Genomic DNA, 27325 nt, shown 5'->3' on the forward strand with positions numbered 1-27325 from the left:
CAAACTTAGCATATTAAAAAGCAGAGACATCAGTTTGCTGACAAAGCTCTGTCTAGTCAAAGCTGTGGTTTTTCCAGTAGTCATGTATGGATGTGAGAGTTGGACCATAAAGAAGGCTGAGTGCCGAAGAATGGATGCTTTCAAATTGCGGCATTGGAGAAGACTCTTGAGGGCCCCTTGGACTGCAAGGAGATCCAACCAGTCAATCCTAAAGGAAATCAACCCTGAATATTCATTGGAAGGACTGACACTGAAGCTGAAGCTCCAATTTGGCCACCTGATGTGAAGAGCTGGCTCATTGGAAAAGCCCTTGATGTTGGGAAAGGTTGAGGGCAGGAGAAGAAGGGGACGACAGAGGGTGAGATGGTTGGATGGCACCACTGATTCAATGGACATGAGTTTAAGCAAACTCCAGGAGATTGTGAGGGACAGAGGAGCCTGGCGTGCTGCAGCCATGAGGTCGCAAAGTGTCAGACACGACTTGGCGACTGAACAACAACAAGGGGCCCGCCTCCTTGTCTGTGCAGTGGGGTTGTTCAAAGGCACTGGTGCATTTGCATTGTGCAAAGCACAACCCAGGGTCTAGTGATTTTGAAGGGTGGGTGCTGTGGGGCATGGAGGGGGCACTTCTGGGGCAGGTGAAGGGAGGACAGTGGTGAATAAGGAGGACCTGAATAAGGCAGAGGGCTGAGCTGCCTGCAGTGGGGGCGTCCTGGTGAAGAGCAGTCCCACCCCCACCCTGTGGGTGAGCAACCCTAGCTGTGCCCTTCCGTGCAGTCTGTGCCCTTCCCTGCAGTCTGTGCGCCCGCTCAGCATCCTGGGATGGGCGGGACAGGCAGGCGGCTCCCCGGGGCACAGTGGGGACAGACCCAGGAATCCTGCCTTCCCTTCCGCTTCCATAATCTATCCACCTGAACCAACTGGAATTTGAAATGACACGAGAAGGCTTGGATGGGTGAGCAAGCACTTTGGGCCAGGAAGGTCTGGGTTGGTGTTGCAGCTCCACCACGCCCCTTCTGTAACCTGAGGAAATGACTCCACCTCTCGGTGCCTCAGTCGCCTTGTCTGTATGGAGGCTTTGTCCCTGTGGTGAGGAGGAGGTGGGGAGATGAGTGTGAGCACACCTGTGCATTATGGAATGTTTGTGGACGATACACTTGTCCATCTAGAAAACTCAAGAGGAAGAGGACCATGGAGGAGTGAGGTTGCATGATTTTTTTGCACAGCAGCTCTGACCATAGAGAATGTCCCTGAGGGTAAAGATCCCATTTACAATCAGCCTAAAACTGATTAAAATATCTGGAACTAAAATCTGACCAGAAAGGAAAGGCAGAGAATTCATATGAAGAAAGCAATGGCACTTCACTAAAGGTGTTGAAGTAGGGTCCCATGTTCTGGAAGGAGAAGAGCTGACGTGTGGCCAAGACACTTATTTTTCATCCATGAATTTATAAAACCAGTGCAAGTTTAGCTGTTAAAAAATTGCAACTTGACAAGCTGATTCTAAAATTTGCCTTGACAGACTTCCCTGGTGGTCCAGTGGTTAGGACCATCTTCCAATGGAGGGGATGTGGGTTCAATCCCTTGTCAGAGAACTAAGATCTCACATGCTGAGAGGCAGCTAAGCCTGCATTCCACAACTACTGAGTCCACGAGCCTCAACTAGAGAGAAGTCTGCAGGCTGCAACTAAGACCTATTGCTGCCAAAAAAGAAAAAAAGGTTTGCCTTGAAAGAGAAGTGTATGAAAAACAGAAATAAAGAGAATGGTACTCAATATAGCTCCTGGAGGAGGAAATGGCAACCCAGTCCAATATTCTTGCCAGGATAATCCCATGGACAGAGGAGCCTGGCAGGGTACAGTCCATGGGGTTGCAGAGTCAGACGCAACTGAGCCACTGAGCACGCACACACACACTCAATAGAGCACATACCAACACACATTCCAAAGTTGGAGTAACTTGAAGAGTGCGGTTTGATACAGGACAAAGCAGGGAACCCAATGAAGGGGTGAAGCCCAGAGGCTCCGCACTGACTCTGTTTCCAAGCTACAGATGGATCATTTAATAAAGTATTAAATACTTTAAATACATACTCACAGTAGACACTGGCTTTAGCACTTCTGTCAGCTCTTAAATACTAGAACAGGTGGGACTCAGCTATGGCAAAGATTACACACATAAACTATGAGTGACTGGTTGAGGGGACAGAAACAAAAAAATATTTACATCTGCCTTTCTAATAGTATACTGAGATGACATGCTATCAGAATTTACAGAATTTTCTTTCAATGTTTTCAAAGTATCCCAGAGTCTCTCCTTTATGGGATTTAAGATATTTTATAACTTTTTTTTCAGTTTTTAAAATCATAGTAATATATATATAGTAATATATAATATATTTAATAGAATATATGTAATATAATATATATAAATAATATATATTATATATATAAAATGTAAAGTTTATCATCTTAACCTTTTCAAAGTGTATAGTTCACTGGTATTAAATATATTCATAATATTGTTGGAACCATCACCAACATCCATCTTCATAGCTCTTGCCATTTTGTAAAACTGAAGCTGTGTACCCGTTTAACACTCACTCCCCATTTTCCCATACCTTAGCTGCTGGCAACCCGCCTACTTTCTGCCTCTATGAATTTGACAGAATAAGTATCTCATATAAGTAGAATCATAGCATATTTGTCTTTTTGTGACTGGCTTATTTCATTTAGCATTATGTCTTCAAGGTTTATCCATGTTGCAGCATATTGCAGAACTTTTTTCCTTTTAAAACTGAATAGTATTCCATTGTATGTATAGAACACATCTGGTTTATTCATTCCTCTGTTAATGAAAACGTGTGTTGCTTCCTGCTGTTACGAATAATGCTGCTATGAACATGGGTGTACAAATACCTCTTTGAGACCCTGCTTTTAATTCTTTTTGGTAAATATCTGGAGTGGGATTGTTCAGTCATATGGTGTTTCTATTTTAAATCTTTTTTTTTTTTTTAAATGCCTTACTATTTTCCACAGTGGTCTACGTAAATTCCCACTAATAGTACACAAATTCCAACTTCTCTGTATCCTCATCCACACTTTTTATTTTTTTTAATGATATCCTAATGGGTGTGAAGTAGTATCTCATTACAGATTTTTAAAAATTCTTTTTTTAAAAAAGTGTTTATTTTTGGCTGCATTGGGTCTTAGTTATGGCACACGGGATCTTTCCTTGTGGTGTTCAGGCTTCTCCCTAGTTGTGGCACGTGATCTCCAGAGTGTGTGGGCTCTGTATTTTGAGGAATGTGGGCTTAGTTGCCCTACGGTATGTGAGACCTTACTTCCCTAACCAGGGATTGAACCCATGTCCCCTGCATTGGCAGGTGGATCTGTAACCACTGGACCACGGAGGAAATCCCTCATTGTAGTTTTGATTTGCATTTCCCTAATGATGAGTGATGTTGAACAAGTTGTCAGTGTACTTATTGACCATTCGTACATCTTTTTCAGAGAAATGTCTGTTCAAACGCTTTGCCGATTTTTGAATTGAGTTTTTTTGTGTGTATGTGGTTGAATTTTAGGAGTTCTCCATATATTCTGAATATTAATCTCTTATCAGATATATGATTTGCAAATACTTTCTCCCATCCTGTGGGTTGCCTTTTTTACTTTGTTGATATTGTCTTTCAATGCACACAATGGACTAGAAATGTTTACACCTGGAAAAACAGAGGTCCAGAGAGGATGTGTGTTTTGTCTAATGTCACACTGAATCATCTGTGCGATGTTGAAACACTCTGTGATGGTCACAGAAAGGATTTCTCATCTCCCACCTCATCTGATACAACAGCCATGATCCTGTCTCTATTGTACAGATGGGGGAACTGAAAGGACTGGGTCTTGCCCAGGGTCACACTAGGGTCAGTGGCAGAACTTGACTTGAAACAGAAGATGAGTCACATGTGGGTGTCAGATGGCTTGGAGTTGAATCCTGGTGCTGCCATTTGCTGTGACTTTTGGCAAGTCAGTTTTTTGGCCTGGAGACTTCATTGTCCTCATCTGTGAAATGGGGCCTCATGGGGCTGTTGTGAAGGTGCCCGGGTACCCAGGACAGGATTGATAATTGCTACACTGAGTTTCAGACATCAAGTCCTAGGCCACTCTCACTTTTTGGGGCCAAAAGACACTTGGAATTGGGCGTGAAGAATAAACTTTAATCTCTCTTGGGGTGGGGGCTTTAGTTAGGCTGCTCTCTGGGTAGAGTCACAGAGCCATGCACACGTACTCGGTACAGGCAGGTGAAGCGTGGGTTCCCCCAGTTGCTGGATATCTTCACCTTGACGGCCCCAAACGTCCTGGGAGGCTGGTTCTGAAGGACAGCCACAGACAGGGGCCATCTCACTCATAGCCCCTGATCTGGCCTGTCCAGAGGAATGTTTGGGAGTGGAAGGAAACCCTCCAATTCTGTAGGTGGGGAAACTGAGGCTCAGAGAGAGGAATGTCCCAAAACCACATGGCAAGTCACTCGGGCTGGGATGCAAGGGGTTGAAGCCAGAAGATAGATCGACGGTGATGGGGAATGCATCCTAGCCTTGGGGGCCTGGCACATTCGTGCTCTGGCACCCTGGGCAAACCATACCCTCTCTGGGCTTCAGTTTCTGGTCTGTAAGAGGAGCAAGGGTAATGTCTGCTTCCCAGCATTGCCGTGAGCACTGAAGTGAGATCTTGGGGCCAGATGGCTTACCAGCCCTGGGCATACAGTAGGTGCTATGTAAATGTGGCCCCCTCCCTTTCTTCCCCATAACCCAGAGGGGATGGAGCCCAGTGGCCCATGAGATCTCACGGATGGTCTCAACCTCCCAGGAAATTACACCAGCAGAAACTGAGGCCCAGAGAGGAAGAGAATGGTCTGTGAAACTTGGTCATAGAAACTTATGGTTGGGTCAGGATTTGGGCCAGGGTCAGCCTGATTTCCAAACCTGGACATTTTCCCGAGTCTCAGGGCCATTCCAGCAGCCACCCTCTGGTCATGCTTCTGCCTCCAACTCCCTCCCCTCCAGGCCTCAGCTTCCCCACCTGTAGTTGAACCAGGTATTGATCACGTGGTCTCCCAGTATGGAGACATTAAGTTCAAAGCCAGTGACCCTGGCCTGATGGGCCCTACCAGCTCAACACCTGCTGTCCCTTGGAAGAACCACAGCGGGCGGACTCCTCGGTGGGTCAGGGAAATGGAGGTAGATGAGTCTCCTCAGGGTTCCACTCTAGGCCCTAGGCAGTGGCTCCATCACTCTGGGCCTCAGTTTCCTCATTTGTCAAGTCAGTTAGTGACAACTGTGTACCACCTCGGGCTGCTGGGGCATGAAGTGGGGTCCCCTGCAAAGCCCTGCACACAGTGTGTGTTCAGTAGGTGCCCATCGTGGGCAGGGTTTCTCAGGTACCTGGAGCTGGAACGTCTGAATGATATTTTCTGGCTGAAACTGAAATGCCCCCAGGAACACCTCCTCCTTGGGGGAGCCTTCCATGCCCTGGAGAATCAGAACCAAGAATAAAGCATCAGGTACAGGCAGGAACTCCAGAAGGTGCTGCCTTTCCCCGTCGAGACTTGCACACCTCCCAGGATGGGGAGCTCTCTACCTCTTTGGGCACTGTTCCATTGCAGCACAGGTAAAGGATAGGAAAGAGCATTGGACTGGAAGCCAGAAGGTTAAGGGTCCACTTCTAACACTGCCATTGACTCTAGGGTTTGATGTGTCCCTGCCCTTTCTCTGAACCTGTTTCCTTTTCAGTAAAACGGGGGCTCAATTATCTTTGAAGACTCCATTGGCTCTGAAAAACTTGGGTTGTAATAGAGTACTGTTTACCCCCTATCCCAGAAGGCTGTGATCTGACCCTGACCCTGACTATCCCCAGCCTTAACATCCAGTCCCTCTAGGCTTGGTAGATTGTATGGTTTATCACAGTGCCGCAAAAGCCGCCATTATGAGCTGTCCCCTCAGCTAAGCATTCCTGCCAGCTGAGGTGTGCTCACGTAGATGACGAAGTCCTTGGGGGCGGTGTCCAGGCTGCCCGACAGTGAGATGGTCTTCGGGATGTGCTGCAGGGTCAGGTTGGACAGGTAGACCTTCTGGGCCAGTCGGATGGTCACCTGGCCGCGGTCACCCGAGAAGGCCCAGCAGTTGCCAGGTGTCACGTTGGGCTGGAAGCGGCAGATGCAGTGAAGGTGGGTGGTTAAAGAACAGATTCCTTATCCCAGCCGGGCTTCCCTAGACCTTCTTGACCCTCCTGGACAAGCCCAGTCCTTCCTGTCTACAAAGCTCGGCTCGAGTACCACCTACTCCAGGAAGCCTCCCTGACAGCAGGCAGCAAGGATGATCCCTCCCCTCAGCCCAGTGCAAAGAGGGTTCCCTGACCTGCAAGACTTGAGGGTTGGGGGAGGGGCCTCTTCTGGTGTGAAGGCAGGCTGTCCCTGCCCCTGGCCTGTCCCCTGCTCCTGCCCAGCACCCTAACTTCTCCCCAGACTACCACCCCCCACCCCACCAATTGTGCCTTTTTTCTGCCTCGGCTTCTCCCTCTCTCTTGCTCCTACTCTGCCCCAGGCCCCCACCCTCTGCACTCTCACCCCCACCTCTGCCTTCAGCTCCTGCCCCCAGGCCCCTGGCCACAGCCCGGCCACTCTCCCCCTGTCCTGTCCTTCCTCCTGCCTCGAGGATCACGTCCGGGGGCTGTGCGTAGTTCCACAGCCGGATCCAGTTCCAGTAGGAGCAGGCCTTGTCGTGGTTGTATGTGGCTGACGTCTGCTCAAAGTCGATGGAGGCCCCTGTGTGGGAGGTGATGGCAGCGAGGGGGTGGCGGGTGGGGGGAAGGGTCTCAGCTGAGCAACCCTGGCATCTGCCCGGTGGAGGGGAGTCTCACTAGGTGCCAGGGGAACACTTCAGAAGAGTCACTGGTCCTCTCTGGACCTCAGCGTTCTCCTCTGGGATAGGGGAGTAACAAAAGTAATAACAGCAGTAATGAGAGCATCCATTTCATGGGGTTGTTGTGAGGTTGAAAGGAGTTAATACAGTAAACGTTTTCCAGCGGTGTCTGGTGCAATGCAGGCGCTTGCTCACTTATGTCAGCCTAGTTATCATAACCCAGTTAGTATCACCATGGCCCTTATTATAGCCGTTTCTCAGAGGAAGAGACTCCAGGTCTGAGAGCTTAGACCGAAGCCCTCTGACCCTGCATCTCCTTGGGTAGGGGTGCCGGGGTGAACTGGTGCTGTCTACACCAGTCAGCCCGCCCTGCCCGCCCACCTCGCCCCCTCCCATGCAGCTCCTCACAGGGGCACCTTTCATATCACTTCCTGTGGTTTGATACGAAAAACATTTTACCTTCCTTACCAGACCTCAACCCAGCATACTCCTCTCTACCCCTCTACTGCAGCCACTGCTTAATTTTTCAAAGGCGTAATTCCTAACTGTAAACAGGCCTGTGGCCAGTCTCCCCTGCCCAGACAGGGACAACTCTGTGGACCCCTACATTTGGAGGGGGATGGGTAGATGATGGCCTCCCCTTCCCACCTCAGCCTCTGTGGGGGAAAATGGAAAACTGTAACAAGAACAGCAGCTGGGCAGCTGAGGTTAGCAGGATATGCCCCCGATCAGAGCTGAAATCCACCCTCTGAAGAGTTTCTCAGGAAACTTGGGCTGGGCTGGTTGGTGAGGCAGGGTGGTGGGGAGTCACTCACCTATCGACTTCAGGGCAAAGTCCGGCTTCTCAATGTAATCTCCTTGGATCATCTTTATTATTTTCTGGGTCATTTTTTGCTGCGAAGGCAGAAAACCCAAGCTGTGCACTGGCGTGTTCTTACAGATCACGGTCCACAGTTGTGTTCACACCAGGTGACAAGTGGCCTCAGGACACCTTCTTGTCCCTGCCTGCTGTCCCCTGTCTGGTCCACACACAGGGCTGTCACATGCTATGCTGTGAGGAGTTCCAGAGCTGCCCCCGGCCCATCCATGGGGTTTACTCGGTGATTTCACACCCTCTGTGATGCATGGTCATACATGCAGGACCAGGAGTCTCAGTTAAGGCCAGGGCAGGGGGCCTGGAGTCAGACAGACCTTTCCTGCTAATGGTGCCTAGGCTAGTCACTGCCCCCGTGCGCCCCCCTGCCCCGCCCCGCCCCGAGTCTTGATTTTCTTCTCTATGAAGTGAACGTGTTAGTCACTCAGTCCTGTCTGACTCTTTGTGCCCCCATATAGCCCAGCGAGGTCCCTCTGTCTTTGGGATTTCCCAGGCAAGAATACTGGAGTGAGTTGCCATTCTCTCTTCCAGGGGATCTTCCCAACCCAGGGATCGAACCCCAGTCTCCTGTGTTGCAGGCGGATTCTTTACTCTGTGAGCCACCAGAGAAGCTGGAACAATAATCACATCCACCTCCTACTCTCGTGAGGATTAGAGCTAAGACTCACAAAGCTGTGACTATATGTCAGGACTGTCTTCAGCTTCATATATGTTCATACTTATCCCCTCTCAGCAACCCTAGGAGGTATGTACTAATAGTGCCCCCATTTTAAAGAGGAGAATTTTGAGGCACTTGTCCAAGGTAACACAGCTAGTGAGAGGTAGATCCGGAAACTCTGGTTCCAGAGTTCAGGTTCTTAACCTCTACATTGCTAGATAAAGATCGCAAAGCATTGAGCACAGTTGGTGCTCAAAAAATCACTGGCCATTATTTGATTAGACTTTTCACAAGAGTGTTGCTCAGTCACTAAGTTGTATCTGACTGTGACCACATGAACTGCAGCATGCCATGCTATCTATCCTTCACTGTCTCCTGGAGTTTGCTCAAATTCATGTCCATTGAGTTGGTGATGCTACCTAACCATCTCATCCTCTGCCGTCTCCTTCTACTCCTGCCTTTAATCTTTTCCAGCATCAGGGTCTTTTCCAACAAGTTAGTTCTTCGCATCAGGTGGCCAAAGTATTGGAGTTTCAGCTTCAGCATCAGTTCTTCCAATGAATATTCAGGACTGATTTCCTTTAGGATCGACTGGTTGGATTTCTTTGTAGTCCAGGAGACTCTCAAGAGTCTTCTCCAGCATCACAATTTGAATATATCAATTCTTCAGTGCTCAGCTTTCTTTGTGTTCCAACTCTCACATCCATACATGAATACTGGAAAAATCATAGCTTTGACTAGACAGACCTTTTTTGGCAAAGTAATGTCTCTGCTTCTTAATATGCTGTCTAGGTTGGTCATAACTTTTCTTCCAAGGAGCAAACGACTTTTAATTTCATGGCTGTAGTCACCATCTGCAGTGATTTTGGAACCCAAGAAAATAAAGTTTCACAGAGTAGCAGATTGCATTTTCTTAAAATGACTGCACAGAGTTCTCCCATTCCTTGCTCTTCCTTCAGTGTGACTTTGACACCCTTCTCATGGACACATGGGACTTCAGCTCCCTCCCTATCCATCTGGGTGAATCTGTGACTGTGGTAGGACTTGTGGGCTCAGTCCTAAAAGGTGAACCATCTGCTTTTGGGGGGGTGTTCACTATTTGAAGCCAGTTGCCGTGTTGTAAGGAAGGCCATGCCATACAAAGGGACCACCTATGGGCACTTTAGTCAACAGCCCTCAGTTCCCAGCTGACAGCCAGCATCAACCTCCACACAAGTGAATAAAGATTCCTCTAGATGATTCCAGACCCAGATATTGGGTCACCTCCAGCCTTCATGTCTTCCCAGCTGAGGCCCCTGACATCGTGAAGCAGTGACAAACCATCTCCACTGCGTCCTATCTGAATTCCTGATTCACAGAATCTCTGGACATAATAAAATGGTTGTTCTGCACTACTAAGTTTTAGGATGGTAACTGGGTAACTAGCATAGTGTTACAGGGCAGTAATTATACTCTATTTGTTGGTGTGGCAACTGAGACTCAGAGAGGTAAGAACTGAGCTCCTAAAGCTAAGAAAAGACATTGCTTGTAAAAAGATAACGATATAGTATTCATAAAATAAGAACAGAATTATAGGAAAAGGAGTACCTAAAGAACAAAGAAAATTGTTAGGAATTCAGAATGTGTTAGCAGGAATGAAAAATTCAGTATAAGTTTTGGTAGATAAAGCTGAGAGTGTTTTCTCAATTGTAGAACAAAGAGATAAAGAGAGAAAAGTGGGAAGAAAAGAAAAAAAAGAAAAATGCAGGTGATTAGTTTAGGAGTTTGACATCCACATAGTAGGAGTTTCAAAAATGAGAATAGAGCAACCAGGGCCAGGGATAAATAATCAATTTAATCACCATTAAAGAACATTACTTTCTCTCTCTCTTTTTTTTTTTTAACAAGTGAAGTATAGTTGATTTACATTGTTAGTTTCTGGTATACAGCAAAATGACTCAGGTATACAAACATATATATACTGCAAATTATTTTCCATTATAGGTTATTACAAGATATTGAATTTAGTTCCCTATGCTATACAGTAGGATCTTATTGTTTATCTATTTATATTTATTGTCTTCTATGTGCTCAGTTGTGTCCGACTCTTTGCGACCCCTGGACTGTAGCTCGCCAAGCTCCTCTGTCTATGAGATTTCCCAGGGAAGAACACTGGAGTGGGTTGCCATTTCCTCCTCCAGGGCATCTTCCCAAGCCAGGGGTTGAAACCACATCCCTTGGGTCTCCTGCATGGGCAGTCACATTCTCAACCACTGCGCTACCTGGGAAGCCCCCCTATTTGTATATAGTAGTGTGTAATGTTAATCCCAAACTCCTAATTTTTCCCTCTCTCCTTTTCCTCTTTGGTAGCCGTAAGTTTATTCTCTATGTCTGTGAGTCTGTTTCTGTTTTGCAAATATTGATAAGTCCATTTGTATCATATTTTAAATTCCACATATAAGTGATATCATATGATATCTGTCTTTCTTAAAGAACATTTCTTAGGACTAAAGAATATGTTTCCACATTGAAAAGCTTTCCACAATGAAGGCCAAATGTGGCTAGCTCATAGGTACATTATTATGACATTTTAGATGTAAGGTAAGATGATGTAGGGCTTCTAGGTTAGATGCAGTAAGTTACAGAGAACCAATGATCCCACTAAAAACTACTAGAAAAAGCCAGATGGTTTGCTAAATCATGTTTTAATACCATCATTGAGCTATGAAAGAAACAGGACCAGATGGACTAAAATTCTAGACAGGGAACAACCACTCTGAAATATGCTGACATTCTTAATCCCTGGGGCATTTGATGATTCTGTGCTTGGGTTGAGGATCTGGGTTTAAGTCAGGCCAGGGGCTGCTACTGACAAAAGAGAAAGCAGCAAAGTTGTCAGCATTTACATAGAGCAGGTAGGACAGAATTGGATACTTAAGGAACCTTGACCATGGCTTATTTCCCTCATTAGATGTCAACTGAAATCCAAGACTATGTAAGAAACTAAAGGGCTGCTTTAAAAGCTTCTGAAAATCGGAATAAAATTTCTCAGTCTCACAGCGCTTAATAAACAAAATCCCTCTGAGGAAGGAGATGCCAAAACAAAACAAGCAAGAGATTAAAGACTTAGCACAGTGATTCTCCTCATTATATGTCAGAATCACTGAAGGACTTGTTGAAACACAGAAAAGTTGCTTCCCATCCTTAAAGTATGTGATTCAGTCGGTCTGGGTGGGGCCCATTAATTTGAATTTCTAACATTTTTCCAGGTAATGCTGCTGCTGCTGAAATGGGGGTCACACTTTGAGAACTGCTGTCCTAGAGGGAATGCTGAGTCAATACTGAGTAGCTACATCTGCTCTTCACTCGAGGGCACTAAACCAATTACAATTACGATGAGAGACTGAGAATCCAAGCTTGCCCCAGGGACAGAAGGCTGCCAGTGGGGTCAGAGATTTTGTATCCAAAATTGGAAATTCAAAGTCCAGAAATAAATCCATATGCGATAGTCAATTAATCTTTGACAAAGGAAGCGAGGATATACAATAGAGAAAAGAGATCTCTTCAGCAAGTGAAAAGCTGGAAGCCTCATTAAATCAATGAAATTAGAACACACTTTCACACCACACAAAAATAAAGTCAAGATGGTTTAGACTTAAATATAAGACATGACACCATAAAACTCTGAGGAGAGAACATAGGCAAAACATTCTTTGACATAAATCATACCAATCATTTTCTTAGATCAGTCTCCAAAGGCAATAGAAATAAAAGCAACCCCCCACCCACAAAACCCAAAAGAAAACCCCCTCAAAGCAAATAGAACCTAATCAAATTTATGAGCTTCTGTACATCAAAAGAAACCACATACAAAGTGAAAAAGCAACCTACAGGTTGGGAGAAAATATTTGTTAATAATATGACCAACAAGGGCTTACTTTCCAAAGTATACAAACAGCACATACAACTCAACAACAAAAAACAACCCAATTGGAAAATGAGCAGAAGGCCTAAAGAGGCACTTCTTCAAAGAAGACATACAGATGACCAACAGACACATGAAATTATGCTCAGCATCACTAATTATTAGAGAAATGCAAACCAAAAGTACAATGAGGTACCACCTCACACCAGTCAGAATGGCCATCATTAAAAAGTCTATAAATAACAAATGCTGGAGAAGGTGTGAAGAAAAGGGAATCTTCTTACACATTCGTGGGAATGTAAACTAGTGCAACCTTTATGGAAAAAAAGTTCCTCAAAAAACTAAAAATAGAGTTGCCACCAGTTCAGTTCAGTTCAGTCGCTCAGTCGTGTCCGACTCTTTGCAACCCCATGAATCGCAGCACGCCAGGCCTCCCTGTCCATCACAAACTCCTGGAGTTTACTCAAACTCACGCCCATTGAGTCAGTGATGCCATCCAGCCATCTCATCCTCTGTCGTCCCCTTCTCCTCCTGCCCCCAATCCCTCCCAACATCAGGGTCTTTTCCAATGAGTCGACTCTTCGCATGAGGTGGCCAAAGTATTGGAGTTTCAGCTTTAGCATCAGTCCTTCCAATGAACACCCAGGACTTATCTGCTTTAGAATGGACTGGTTGGATCTCCTTGCAGTCCAAGGGACTCTCAAGAGTCTTCTTCAACACCATAGTTCAAAAGCATCCAAGCGTAGGATGCTACAATCCCAATCCTGGGCATATATCCATACAAAACTATAATTCAAAAAGAAACATGCACTCCAACGTTTGTTGAAGCACTATTTATAATAGCCGAGACATGGAATCAACCTAAATGTCCATTGGCAGTTAAATGGGTAAATAGATGTGGTAAGTATATGTTCAGTCATAAAAAGGATGAAACTATGCCATTTGCAGCAACATGGATGGACCTAGAGATTATCATACTAAGTGAAGTCAGAAAGACAAACACCATACAATGTCATTTATATGTTGAATCTAAAGTATGACACAAATGAACTTATCTACAAAATGGAAGCAGACTCACAGACATAAAGAACAGACTTGTGGTTGCTCAGAGGGTGGGGGAGTTGGGGAGGGAGTTTGGGGTTAGTGGATGCAAACCATTATATAGAAAATGGGTAAGCAATAAGTTCCTACTGTATAGCACAGGAAACTATATTCAATATTTTCTGACAAACATATTGGGAAAGTTTGAAAAGAGTGTATATATGTGTAACTGAATCACTTTCCTGTAGAGTAGAAATTAACACAACATTGTATATCAACTATACTTCAATAAAAAAATTGAAAATTCAAAAGGCCTCAAACATGTTCAGTCTTTCCCATCAAGACATTTACCAGTTTTTGAAACTGCATGGGCAGGAGGCTAGAGGGCTAAGCCAAAAACCTTTGAACAAATCCTATAAAAATTGCAATCTAGATCTGAACCAGTTCAATGCATGTTTGCATAGAAGTGATCAGTATTCTTCATCTTCCTTACAAAGAAAAGGGAGAACTCTACCTAGTTGAAATTATAATTATCTGGAACATCTAGTTTTTTTTGTAAAAAAAAGTCCAGAAAACACTAAAAAATTACCAGATATGAAAAGACAAAACCATAAGATTGACACACCAAAGAAAAAACAGGCAATAGGAGATCATAGATGATCCAGGTATTAGATTTAGCAGACAAGGATTTAAAAATAACTGTGACCAATATGTTAAATAAAATAAAGGAAAAGATGGACAATATAGATGAAATGTTGGAGAATTCCACCATAGAATTAAAATCTATGAAAAATAATCAAATGTATATTCTAGAACTAGACAATGCAATATATGAAATTAAGAACTTAATGGAAATGTTTAGCAGTAGATTGGATAGAGCAGACTATAGCATTATTAGTGAACCTGAAGAAATATGAAGAGAAAGCATCAAAACTTAAGCACATAGAGAAAAAGAATGAAAAAACAAGCAAACAAGGAAAATATACAGGCATAACATGGAAAATACTCCAGAGATTAGGATAGTTATAATTGATGTCTCAGGAGAGGTGATAGATAATGGGTTAAAAACAATGTTTTAAGGAATAATAGCTAATAATTTTCCAAAACTACTGAAAAAGATCAACTCATAGAATCAGTAAGTTCAGGAATCCCCCAAGCAGGTTAAATATAGAACACTGGAGATAAAAAGAATATCCTACAAACTTAGGGATGGAAACAGACCACACTCAAAGGACAAATAATAAGAGTGATATTAGACTTCTCTAAAGCAACAGTATAAACTAGAACACAATAGTGGAATTCTTTCAGAATTCTCAGGGGAAATTTTTCCTATCTATAATTCTATACCCAACCAAACTATCAACAAGTGCAAGGGTAGAATAAAGATGTTTTCAAACATACAAGTTCTAAAAAAAAAAATTAATATATACATCTTATTTTACTCTTTCCCAGGAAGTTATCTGGGCATATGTTCCACTAAAATTGGGATATGAAGAGCTGGACATCAAACAGAGAAGTCAGGTGTTTCGGGGCAGAATGGCTAGCAACTCACCTCATCTGACATGGCTTCCATCTCTTGGAGCTTGGCAATGAGCTGGTTCAAGTGACCTCGGAGGTCCTGGATTTCCCCAGTATGATGTCGCACCTTCTCTTGGTACATCCTTATGAGGAAGGAATGAGAACAAAGAGCGACTGATTTGTGATGCTGCTGCTATCACCCTCAGCTTCTACCTCTGCCAGTCAGCACACAAAGAACTAGCTTCACATCTTCCCACTCTCATGGGCCCATCCCTAGACCTACCCCCCCAAAATCTTATCTCTAAGAATTTAGAGCAATGAGCATTAATCATACCCTTCCTTCTGCTTGGACTATCTGACTATCCTTAAACCCAACTCATTCCTTCTGAATATTTGAGAGTTTTTTTTTCATTTAAGGATGCTGCCATGGGTGTATCTTGGTTAAAATTTCTTCTCAGCTACCATTTGCTGGGGCTTTCCCAAGTGGCTCAGTGGTAAAGAATCCAGCTGCCAAGAAGGAGACACAAGTTCTTTGCCTGGATTGGGAAGATCCCCTGGAGAAGGAAATGGCAACTCACTCCAGTGTTCTTGCCTGGGAAATCCAATGAACAGAGGAGCCTGGCAGGATATAGTCCATGAGGTTGCAAAGAGTCAGACAGGACTTATAACTAAACAACAATAACAACCAAAACCATCTGCTGAACACTAACTATGGGCCAGGAACTATTCATGACATCTTCTTTAATATCCATAATTACCAAGAGCAAGTTGGGTGTTATGCTTTATTTCATAAAGGAGAAGTGAAGTGACTTGCATAAATTTAGCCATTTAGAAAGTATGGGAGCTGGGATTTAAGCCCAATTTGTTCTGGCAGACCCCGTATTCTTAGCCAGTAGATCTTGGCTATAGCTCTGGTTTTTAGGTAACAATAGGACTATTAAGCAGATTCTTCTTACCTGAAGCTTTGCAGTGGACTATCTATGCTGTCTTCCTGGTAGGAAATTGAGGAAAGCAAGGGATCTCCTTCAGATGGCCTAATCTGGGCCCAGCAGAATTTTATCAATCCATCCTCCCACAATCATAAATCCATCCATCCTTCCACTTTATTTCTTTCCACCTGCCATCCATTCAAAATCCAATTACCCTCCTTTTTGTTCATTCATCTGCATACACTTCCATCAAACCTCCCACCCATCTACCATCCTATTCATCCCCCTTTCCCATCCATCTGCTCCTTCATTTATCCAATCTTTCTTATCCATCCACCTTATCTTATCCATCGACCCTTTCATCAGTCCATGTATGCATGCATCCATCTACCCTCCTATCTATCCACTGTCCCACTCAACCATCCATTCATCTATCTATCCATCCATCCATTTACTCACCCTTATCCCATCTGCCCTCCCATCCATCCACTCTCTCATCTGTACCTTCTTCCACTCATTCATCCATCTATCCCACTATCCATTTCCTGCATCCTTACATCCACCACTTCCATCCTGCCTCCAATCACACCCCCATCTGGCCATCTAAATGTCCAGAATTGATCATGTTCGCCTTGTACCAGGCGTTGAGGTGGACTTTGCTGGAGTGAATCAGATATGACTCTGTCTTCAAGGACTCTCAATACAGTTGGGGAAGCAGTTATGATTACAGAAAATTGTGGAAGAAGAGGGGAATGTGGCCACCTCTGCTTGGGTATTTCTGGAGGAGAGGGAAGCATATGATGGAGTTCATAAGGGGAGAAGAAGAGAGGGAAGGACAGGTTCATCAGATCCCTTCTCTCTAGACTTTCTGAGACTCTGCTGTCTTCAGACAGGGAGCTCTGGCCACTGATTTCTCCTCCTTCTTCTCCAGGAACCACAAAGTAAAGGTCTCATCTCATTTGAGCAAAATAACAAACTGCCTTGAGTAGAGAGAGAAATTTGTTCTTTGGCCACGCCACCCCATTTTAGGTGGGGGCCTTGATAAAGGAAAGATGGGTCACCTCTGGGAATCAGTGACAGGAGAGGATCCCGGAAGAGGAGCTATGCATCTGGTCCTTGAAAGTCAGATTTTGACATGTGAGATGATTCCAGGTGGGGTACAAGACAAAGGCAGAGATTTGTATCTGGAATGAGTCAGCAATTGAATAGGGTCTAGAAGTGGTAAGAGGGAAAGGAACTTATGAAGGTGATATTGACTGCTTGGGGTGAGGCCAGTCAGGGGTGGGGCCTGAAGAGAGTATGCACTCACCTGCCAGATGTCCATTTTGGATGGTAAGTGCACAGAAAACATCCAAAATCCTGTGGGAGTGGGGGAATGAGAATGAGCATTTAAGATGAAAACTTAAGAGCTTATATGTTAGGCTTTGGAGTTAAGGCTTCTAGATTCAAATCCAAGCCTTGCCACTTCCTAGCATCATGCAGTTTTGGGAGAAGTTTACTTAATCCCTCTATACATCAGTTTACTCCTTTGCAAAATGGGAATAACAGTAAAATCCACTTCATGATCTGATGATATCATATGTGCATATCAGCTCACACAAACCAAGTAATCTGTTTCCTCTTCCTCTCCAGTCTTAATCTTACTGGGGATAATTGGCAAAAAGAAGGAAAGGGGGTGGTCTCCCTTGCATTTTACGATTTCTGTGCTGTCTGAAATCTCATTATTCAAGTCATTATTAAATACCTTTAAAATCTATTTCTTGCTTTTAAATAGAATAGAATGGAACTTCAAAGAAAAGAATGGAACTTCCTCAATCTGATAAAAGTTGTTTATGAGCCACAGCTAACATCATGCTTAATGGTGAAACACTGGAGTTTTTCTTCCTAAGATCAGGAGTAAGACAAGGTGTCTGCTCTTAAAATTTCTTTTTTTTTTTTTTTTTGATCCTATGAAGCTTGCAGGATCTTAGTTCCCTGACCAGGGATTGAACCCAGGCCCTGGCAGCAAAAGCACCGAGTCCTAACCACTGGACCACCAAAAAATCCCCTGCTCTTGCTATTTCTATTTAACATTATTCTGGGGATTTGAGCCAGGTCCATTAGTTAAGAAAAAGAAATAAAAGGCAAATGACATGATGTTACATATAAAAATCTTAAAGTATCCAAGACTGGGTGTCTTGCCCAGAGTTAGCAGTAACACATGAGTTCAGCAAGGTTGCAGGATACAAGATCAGTACACAAAAATCAGTTGTACAATTGACCTTTGACAACAAGTGCTTGAACTGTGGAGTCCACTTATATGCAGATTTTTTTCAGTAGATGAACAGTTGGCTCTCCATGTTGGAGGGTTTCACATTTGCAGATGCAACCAACTGCTGATTGAAATTTCCACCCTCAGTTGGTCAAATCTGCAGATGCAAAATCTGCATGTAAGGAGAACTGACTGTATTCATTGTACTACCTGATTTTATGTAAGGGATTTGAACATCTTTAGACTTTGGTATGTATAGGGGCTCCTGGAGCCAGTCCCTCGAGGATACAGTATTTCTAAACACTGGCAATGAATAATATGAAAATGAAATTAAGAAAATCCCATTTATAACAGAATCTCAAAGAATAAAATACTTAGGAATAAGTTTAACAAAAGAATTGCCAAACTATAAAGAGGTATGGAGAAGGAAATGGCAACCTGTTCCTTGGCAACCCAACTCTTGCCTGGAAAATCCCGTGGACAGAGAAGCCTGGTAGGCTACATACAGTCCATGGGGTCACAAAGAGTTGGACACAACTGAGCGACTTTGTTAAAGAGGTATAGAGTTATCCATCAGTAATGGAAAGACAGCCCAAAGCTCATGGACTGGAAGGCTTAACACTGTTCAGGTGACAGTACTCCCCAGATTCATATGTGGATCAATGCAATCTATATCGAAATCCCAATGAGCTCTTCAGAAGAAATGAAAAAGTCAATCCTAAAATTCATATTGTAATGTAAGGGATCCATAATAGTCAAAACAATCTTTAAAAAAAAACAAAGTTGGAGGACTTGCACTTCTAGATTTGAAAACTTACTGTAAAGCAACCAATCCAGGGATACTAGCAAACACAAAGACATATAGGTCAATGGAGTAGAACTGAAAGTACAGAAATAAATCCTCATGTTTATGGTCAGTTGATTTTCAATAAAGGTGCCAGGCAGTGCAATGGAGGAAAGAATAGTCTTTTCAGTAAATGGTACTGGAACAACTGTATACCTACATTAAAAAATAAAGTTGGTCCCTTACCTCACACTACATACAAAAATTAACTAAAAAAATGAACCATAGACCTAAATGTAAGGGTTAATATTATAAAATTTTATAATAAAACATGGGAATAAATCCTCATCACTTTGGGTGAGGCAATAGTTTCTCAACTATGACACCAAAAGCACATATCACGAAAGAAACAAGATAAATCAGACGTAATCAAAACATACAATTGGCCTTAATCAAAAACCCCATCAAGAAGGATAACCCACAGAATAAGAGAAAACATTTGCAAATCATATATCTCATAAGGGACTTTTGTATCCTAACTATACAAGGGATTTTTAGAACTCAGTAATAAAAAGTCAAATAATCCAATTTAAAAATGGGCAAAAATCTGAATAGACCTTTCTCCAAAGATGATATCCAAATGGCCAATAAGCATACAAAAAGATACTTAACATCATTAGTCATTAGGGAAATGAAATAAAAATTGCCATGAGATGTCACTTTGCATGCCCTAGGATGCCTAATATAAAAGACGGACAGCAATGATTGGAATCCCCATGCATTGCCAGTGGGAATGTAAAATGGTGCAGCCATTTGGAAGAGAAGTTTGGCAATTCCTCAGATAGTTATTCATAGAGTAATCAAATTACCCATCAATTCTATGCCTAGCTACAATATATACCCAATAAAATTGAAAACACGTGTCCCCACAAAAATACTACAGGAATGCTCACAGCAGCGTAGTCAGTAATAGCCAAAAAGTAGAAATAACCCTAATATCCATCAATTGATGGAGGATAAACAAAATATGGCTTATTTACACAATGGCTTTTCAGCCACAAAAAGTAATGAAAGGCTTGTGTATACTACAATATGGATGAACTTTGAAAACACTGTAAGTGAAAGGAAACGAAAGGCAACATATTGCATGATTCTATTTATATGAAATGTCCAGATCAGGCAAACCCATAAAGTCAGAAAATAGATTAATGGTTGCCTAGGTGTAAGGAAAGGGGATATGGAGAATGACTGCCAGGGACTGGGAAGTTTCTTTCTCTGGCAGTGAAAATATTGGAATTTGATAGTAGTGATGGATGTACTACTTTGTGAACACATTAAAAACTGCTGAATTATACACTTAAAATGGGGTGATTTATGGTGTGTGAAGTACACCTCAATAAAGCTATTATTTTAAAAAGTCTTATCTGTTGGATTATATTGTCCAGGAATTTCTAATTTCCTAGGAAATTCTCTGCTTTCCCTCTCCCTCAACCCCCACCTGGTGGTGTATTTAAGTAGAAGGAGGAGATTTCTTTGCTTGAGAAAGCAAAGCTGTGATGTGAGAGGTGGTGGTGTTGGCTGGAAGGAAGCCACAGAAACTGAGAGAGAAAGAGAGAGGGAGAAAGAGGGAGGGAGGGAGAGGGAAAAGAAGAAGAGGAAGAATAAGAATGTTATATAATACGGTTTGGGGAGAATCTTACAGTTTTCAAAGCTTTTCTTAGTTTTCAAACATTTTCCTTGGACATCATTTTGTCCTCACAGCCATACTCATTAGACAGATGAGGATACTGGGGTTCCTAGAGGGACAGTGTTGGGCACAGTGCCACATAGTTGGTGCCACAGCTCTTTCCCTCCTCAGGATGGGCATGGGCCCAGGGTTAGGGACCTCCACCTGGAATGAGACAGGGCCCTGGACACGTACCAAAAGCACAGAGGATCAGAACACCTGCTTTTTCTATCAGCTTGTGGATGAATAGCTTGTATCTGGAAGACAGAGAAGTGATGGTCAAGGTGAGGCAGGGCTTTGCACAGGCTGGACAGTCTCAGCCTGGCCCTTGCCCTGAATGCACCCCGAGAAGCACATTCCTATCTGGGCCATGATACTCTCTCCAAGATGCTGGCCATGTCCTGTGTCTCCACAGCATCTCCGAGGAAAGAAAGCCCTTAGTCCAGTATCTCTGGCCATCAGAGATCAACTCATAGTGTTCACCCACATCCTCCTCACTCTCTCCCTCCATGTACATACTGTTTGCCCCTTTCCAGCTTCTCCCCCAGTAAATGCATCCTTCAGGGCTTAGTTTAAATGTGCCCTCTGCCTACAACCTCCAGACTCCACACCCCCAGCTTTGTTGTGTTGTTACAATCGCTAAGTTGTGTCTAACTCTTTGTGACCCCATGAACTGCAGCATGCCAGGCTTCTCTGTCCTTCACTACCTCCCTGAGTTTGCTCAGCTCATGTCCATTGAGTCAGTGATGCCATCCAAACATCTCATCCTCTGTCACCCCCTTCTCCTTTTGCCTTCAATCTTTCCCAGCATTAGGGTCTTTTCCAGTGAGTCAGCATTTCACATCAGGTGGCCAAAGTATTGGAGTTTCAGCTTCAGCATCAGTCCTTCCAATGAACATTCAGGGATGATTTCCTTGCTGTCCAAGGAACTCTCAAGAATCTTTTCTAGCACCACAGCCTGAAAGCATCAATTCTTTGATGTGCAGCCTTTTCACGGTCCAACTCTCACATCCATACATGACTTTGATTAGATGGACCTTTGTTGGCAAAGTGACATCTCTGCTTTTTAATATACTGTCTAGGTTTTCCATAGCTATTCTTCCAACGAGCAAGGGTCTTTTAATTTCATGGCTGCAGTCACCATTGACACTGATTTTGGAGACCAAGAAAATGAATTCTCACAGTTTCCACTGTTTCCCCATCTATTTGCCATGAAGTGATAGGACCAGATGCCATGATCTTCGTTTTTTGAACGTTGAGTTTGAAAGCCAGCTTTTTCATTTCCCTCTTTCACCTTCATTAAGAGGTTCTTCAGTTTCTCTTCCCTTTCTGCCATTAAAGTGGTATCATCTGCACATCTGAGATTGTTGATATTTCTCCTGGCAATCTTGATTTCAGCTTGCGATTCATCCAGCCCGGCATTTCGCATGATGTGCTCTGCATAGAAGTTAAATAAGCGGGGTGACAATATACAGCCTTGACGTTCTCATTTCCCGATTTGGAACCTGTCTGTTGTTCCATGTCCGGTTCCAACTGTTGCTTTTTGTCCTGCATACAGGTTTCTCAGGAGGCAGGTAATGTGGTCTGGTATTCCCATCTCATTAAGAATATTCCACAGTTTTGTGTCTGCCTTCTCCACACATGGGAGCTCATGTGTGGAGGAGCCAAGACTGGGCCCTGAGAAGGCATTATAGAAATGTTTCAGACTTTCCTGGTGGTTCAGTGGCTAAGAATCCACCTCTCAATGTGAGGGACACAGGTTTGATCCCTGGTCCAGGAAGATTCCACATGCCGCGGGGCAACTAAGCCCTTGCACCACAACTACTGAAACCTGGGAGCCCTAAAACCCAAGCTCTGCAACAAGAGAAGCCAGTGCAACAAGAAGCTCATGAACCCCAACTAGAGAGTAGCCCACTCTCGCCACAATTAGAGACAGCCCACACACAGAACAAAGACACAGCATGGCCAAAAATAAATAAGAAATGCTTAGAATGTGAGCTTTAAATGCATGAATGAGGTGGAAAGTCTGCAGGAATTCAGAGGCATTTGCATGGGCAGGAAATGAAAAGGGAAAGAATGGAGCAGACATTCCAGGCAGGAAGAACAGCCTCTGCAACCCTATGCAGGTGGGAAGAGGTATGGTGGGTCCAGGGAGTGAGAATCCTAGCCATGCTGGCCCAATGGATCTATAGCAGAAAGCAGACAAAGGGGAGCTGGGAAAGGAAGGGTGAGGCAAGATTTCAGAGGGCTATAGCCTGAGGTGCTGGAGTGATGGGGAGCCACAGTGGATTCTGGGGTGAGGGGTCTGATGTAAACCAGATTTGATATAGCTTATCTGAGGAGAGGTCTAAGCCAGTGATGGAGTTGCCATGGTCACCAGTACGCAGCTCCAGTCCCCATAACCCTCCCGCTTCCTGCCCCAGCTCACCTGCAAGTGTTGAACAGAACCCGGTGAGCCCGAGTCCTCAGGAAGCAGGCCAGGCAGGTGATCCAGGCTGTGGAGGAGACGGGAGAGCAGCAGCAGCTGCATCCTCCTTCTCATCCTATGACAACTCACAGGGCGAGACCCTGTTGCTGGGAGATCCTCTCAATTTGCTAGTTGAGCCCAGGACAGTTCTTTGAGCTACTTATAGGTAAGCATCAGCTTGGACTGAGTACTAGAACTATAAACCCACTAGTGACTGGCAGGTACTAAATACTTAAAAGTGACTCAGGAGCAAGAAAAGTTTGAGATGTCCCTGCCATGTCTATTCCCAGACACTGAAAGCTTCTCAGTAGAAGAGTGCTTGTCTGGTTCATTACTATTGTGGTGCATGAAGCTAGGCAAAAAGTATGGGTTCAGAATGGGTGCGTAGGTGGGAGGAGGCAAGGATACACGGACAAATGGTTAAGAGAATGGCTTGGAAAAGAGGTGATTAGGAAGATGGATGAGAGGATGGGAGAATGAGAAGGGGGATAGAGGGGTGGATGGGTTGATGACTGAATGGATGTGAATGTTAACAAAAGTATGGGTGTATTGATGGATGACTCAGTGAAGGGCTTGGATGGAAGGATGAACTAATAGGGTGTATGGATATTCCAACAGATGGATAACAGACAGATGGTTGGATAAATGACTGAGTGGATCAATAGCGGAGGTATGGCTGGAGGAACACAGAAGACTGATCTTTAGCGTGTGGTCAGAACCATGTCCTCAAAGTGAGGGTGAGTTGCATGGAACCATTCGCATGAGTTCAGGGGCCAGGCTAGTGGCAGAGTGGGGGAGGGCTGGCAGTTAGCTGCTCCTCCAAACAGCAGATCTCCCTCCCAGTCCCTCTTTCCAACCCTCATTCCTCACTGGAATGACACCCCTGACGCCTCTGAAGGGAAGACCTCCAGAGCTCCACCTGCAGCCCAGCTTGAGGCTGGGCCCTCTTCCCAGGCCCAGGCTGACGGCCAAGGCAGCTCTTCCGTGCATACGTACACATACATCCCAGCATGCACTGGGTCAGGCCCGGGGCATTGGCGCGGACAGGCAGCAGGAAGGCGTCACCTGCAGAGAGCACAGGGCTGTCATGTCACCGCCAGCCTCTGGGACAAGGTGCCTGCAGACACCGCAGGAGCATCCCTACCCCCGGCCCTGTCCCTTGCTGGGGGACCCTGGGTTTCCCACTTGACATCTCTGAGCTTCAGCCCCTCACTGCCCACAAAGACCCCCAGGGCGCCCCCCTGCCCTCCCTTCTCACTTGCGTTTGACGAAGGCGCCTCTGTCGTCCTGCAGATGTTCCGGCCTCGTTGGATGATCCTGACAACGACAGGATTCACAATTGTATTTTACAGCTCACGAGGAGCGTGGCGTCCCCGTGCTCCAGATGGAGAAACCGAATTGCAGAGAAGTTTGCGCAAGACCACAAGGCTGAGAATCAGGGACAGACCGAGGTGTGGCTGACGCTCAGAGTGCAGGCCTCTTCAGAGGAAAGGACTCAGTTTGCTGTGGCAGTCACGGGTGGTTGGCATCCAAAAGCCACTCCTTCCTCTTACTGGCAGAAGACTGATTTTGGTCCCTTGTCCCCTTCTCCCCAAGTGATTAAGGTGGATCTGATTGATTTCTGATTGTTTCTGTCTCAGTCTGTTGGAGGGTGGGAAAGTCTGCAGGGGTGGGGTGTAGGGTAGATAAAGGGGTCTGGGACTTGGGGAGAAGGTTTTCTCATTGCTAAACTGAGACCCACAAGAGGCAACACCCTCCTCTCTGTCCACATATGGCCATGCTTCTGTGAGACCCCTGTGATGGTTGTAGCCATCTTGTAACCATGAGAGGAAGCCAAAAGGGAGAGCAAAAAAGATGGCAGGAACCTGGGGCATGGCTGGCACTGCAGAACCTCAGAGTTAACATTCTCTGGAGCCATCCATATCTTGGGATCTTTTGGAACGTGAGATAAATTTTCTTTAATTAAAAATTTTTAAAAATTGAAGTATAGTTGTACAATATTTTATGTTACAGGTATATGACATAGTAACTCACAACTTTAAATGTTATATTTCATTTATAGTTATTATAAAATATTAGCTATATTCCCTGCCTTGTACATTTTTCTTTATTTCTAAGGTAACGGTCTCTAATAGCTCAGTTGGTAAAGAATCTGCCTGCAATGCAGGAGACCCTGGTTTGAATTCCTGGGTCAGGAAGATCCGCTGGAGAAGGGATAGGCTACCCACACCAGTATTCTTGGGTTTCCCTTGTGGCTCAGCTGGTAAAGAATCTGCCTGCAATGTGGGAGACCTGGGTTCGATCCCCGGGTTGGGAGGATCCCCTGGAGAAGGGAAAGGCTACCCACTCCAGTATTCTGGCCTGGAGAATTCCATGGACTAGTCCATGGGGTCACAAAGAGTCAGACACGACTGAGTGACTTTCACCACAGGTCCACGTCAATGGTCTCTAAACTTTTATACTCCCAATGTTTTATATATATGTATATATATATATAAGTATATATACGTATATCTATCTCCAAGTGGACTAATATATTATTTACCCTTTCAAATGTATAGGCTTTATTTACACCTTCCTGAGGAATATAACTTAAAAGAGGATGAGCTAAAGAAAATGCATACTGAAGTTCTAATAGCATTCTCCTTACCCCAGCATGGTTGATCTGTGTACCCTCCTTTAGGGATAGACATCTGTTCTGGGGCCCAGAGGTAGGCACTGTTTTGAGTGGGAACTTCTACCACCTGCAAGCAGAGCCCTCCTACAGATAAAGACGGCAGAGAGGCGTGCTTTCTCGTTTACTATCTGTCTCCCTCACGTGAGCTCCACGGGGGCAGGGAGCACGGCCATCCGGTGCAACACCATCGTCCCAGCACTCTGCCCGGGGCCTGGCACACAGCAGGTGCTCAAGAAACACGTGCTGAACGGACGACCGCTCCTCCACTCCCTGGCTGAAAGCCACTGTTCAGTCTCTCTGACCTCAGGTGCTGCGTCTGTGGCGCAGCTGCTAACGCCGGCTGGCTTCCAAGAGAGGCCTGAGGGGCGGTGTTTTGTCAGGGCTGCGCAGAGGGGCTGCTGTTCTCACCTCCTGGGCCTGACCTCCCTGGGGCCGTGGGCCACATTTTCGGGTTGGTCACACGAGTCCCCAGGGCTCCTGGAGGACCGGGGCATCGATGTCCTTCTCTAGGACGGGGAATTGGCGGTGGGGATCTCTGGGAGTCGGTGAGGAGGAAGTGGCTGCTGCTGCTGCTCCCACCTAGCGTTCCCTGAAGGGTCCTGTGTGGAACCCTCCCCGGGTCAAGCGGAACTGTTGGCTCTGTGACCTCACAGAGCAGGTGTGGGTGGCCTTCCCAGTCTCCAGTTTGGCTCTGGAACTTCCCCCTCAGAGGAACCCATTCTGTCCAACTTTCCACTTTTCAGATGGCCTTGAAGGGCCATGCCAGGCACTCAGGGGCTGGACAGGGGCAAGACTTGGGGCTCCAAAATCCAGGCCATGCTTTTTTTTGCTCTCAGGCCCTTTCTGCCCCAGGCTTCCTTACCTTCTTAGGCTATACACAGATTTATTCTGTAATGCCAAGCTTCTCACTGGTGGACATTTGACATAATACAAAACAATGTTTGTGTGTTGTTGTCTTAGTAAATTAAAGTTCTACATTTTGCTGATGAAAAGTAAAAGCATGCAGAATGGGTCTGGGTACGGTTTTTCTACTTGGATTGTGGAACTAAAATGAATTCACTTTTGCCCCCTGGTGGCAGTTGGCTTCCCTGGTGGCCTAGACGGTAAAGCGTCCGCCTGCCATGCGGGAGACCTGGGTTCGAACCCTGGGTCGGGAAGATCCCCTGGAGAAGGGAATGGCAACCCACTCCAGGACTCTTGCCTGTAAAATCCCATGGACAGAGGAGCCTGGTAGGTTATAGTCTATGGGGTTGCAAAGAGTTGGACACAATTGAGCGACTTCACATGGACATGGCAGTTGCTCAAACTGCAGGCTCAGTACCTGTGGTAAACAGAGTAACTGTCCTCTAAAGAGGCTCATGTGCTAAAACCTGAACATAAAAATTTGTTAGGTAATGTAAGAGTTCAGTTCTGTCACTCAGTTGTGTCCGACTCTTTGTGATCCCTATGGACTGCAGCACGCCAGGCTTCCCTGTCCATCATCAACTCCCGGAGCTTGCTCAAACTCATATCCATCGAGTTGGTGATGCCATCCAACCATCTCGTCCTCTGTCATCCCTTTCTCCTCCTGCCTTCAATCT

The 27325-nt window shown here is 45.0% G+C and overlaps 1 protein-coding gene across 1 annotated transcript; it reads right to left on the reverse strand.

Moving 5' to 3' along the window:
- Nucleotides 1-4195: 4195 nt before the first annotated feature.
- On the reverse strand, nucleotides 4196-26331 carry SUN5 (Sad1 and UNC84 domain containing 5). The gene is made up of 13 exons (XM_043480458.1): nucleotides 26154-26331; nucleotides 24327-24385; nucleotides 24065-24133; nucleotides 23030-23096; nucleotides 20797-20858; nucleotides 17150-17199; nucleotides 15868-15902; nucleotides 14946-15054; nucleotides 7732-7810; nucleotides 6704-6819; nucleotides 6031-6198; nucleotides 5441-5527; nucleotides 4196-4371 (listed from the first exon to the last, which is right to left on the reverse strand). Exons 1-13 carry the CDS (start codon nucleotides 26237-26239, stop codon nucleotides 4240-4242), a joined length of 1119 nt encoding a protein of 372 aa, XP_043336393.1. The 5' UTR covers nucleotides 26240-26331; the 3' UTR covers nucleotides 4196-4239.
- Nucleotides 26332-27325: the final 994 nt, after the last annotated feature.

This window comes from Cervus canadensis, chromosome 10 (genome assembly GCF_019320065.1).
Source record: "Cervus canadensis isolate Bull #8, Minnesota chromosome 10, ASM1932006v1, whole genome shotgun sequence".
NCBI classification, from domain to species: Eukaryota; Metazoa; Chordata; class Mammalia; order Artiodactyla; family Cervidae; genus Cervus; species Cervus canadensis.

Excerpts from the sequence above, each read along its gene's own strand:
- SUN5 (XM_043480458.1), bottom strand. The coding sequence starts at position 26,239 with ATGCCCCGGTCCTCCAGGAGCCCTGGGGACTCGTGTGACCAACCCGAA. Across the intron at positions 23,097-24,064 it reads GTGCATGCTGGGATGTATGT|CCTGGATCACCTGCCTGGCC; the intron begins GTACGTATGCAC and ends TCTCCTCCACAG. Across the intron at positions 4,372-5,440 it reads TTCAGACGTTCCAGCTCCAG|AACCAGCCTCCCAGGACGTT; the intron begins GTACCTGAGAAA and ends GCTGTCCTTCAG.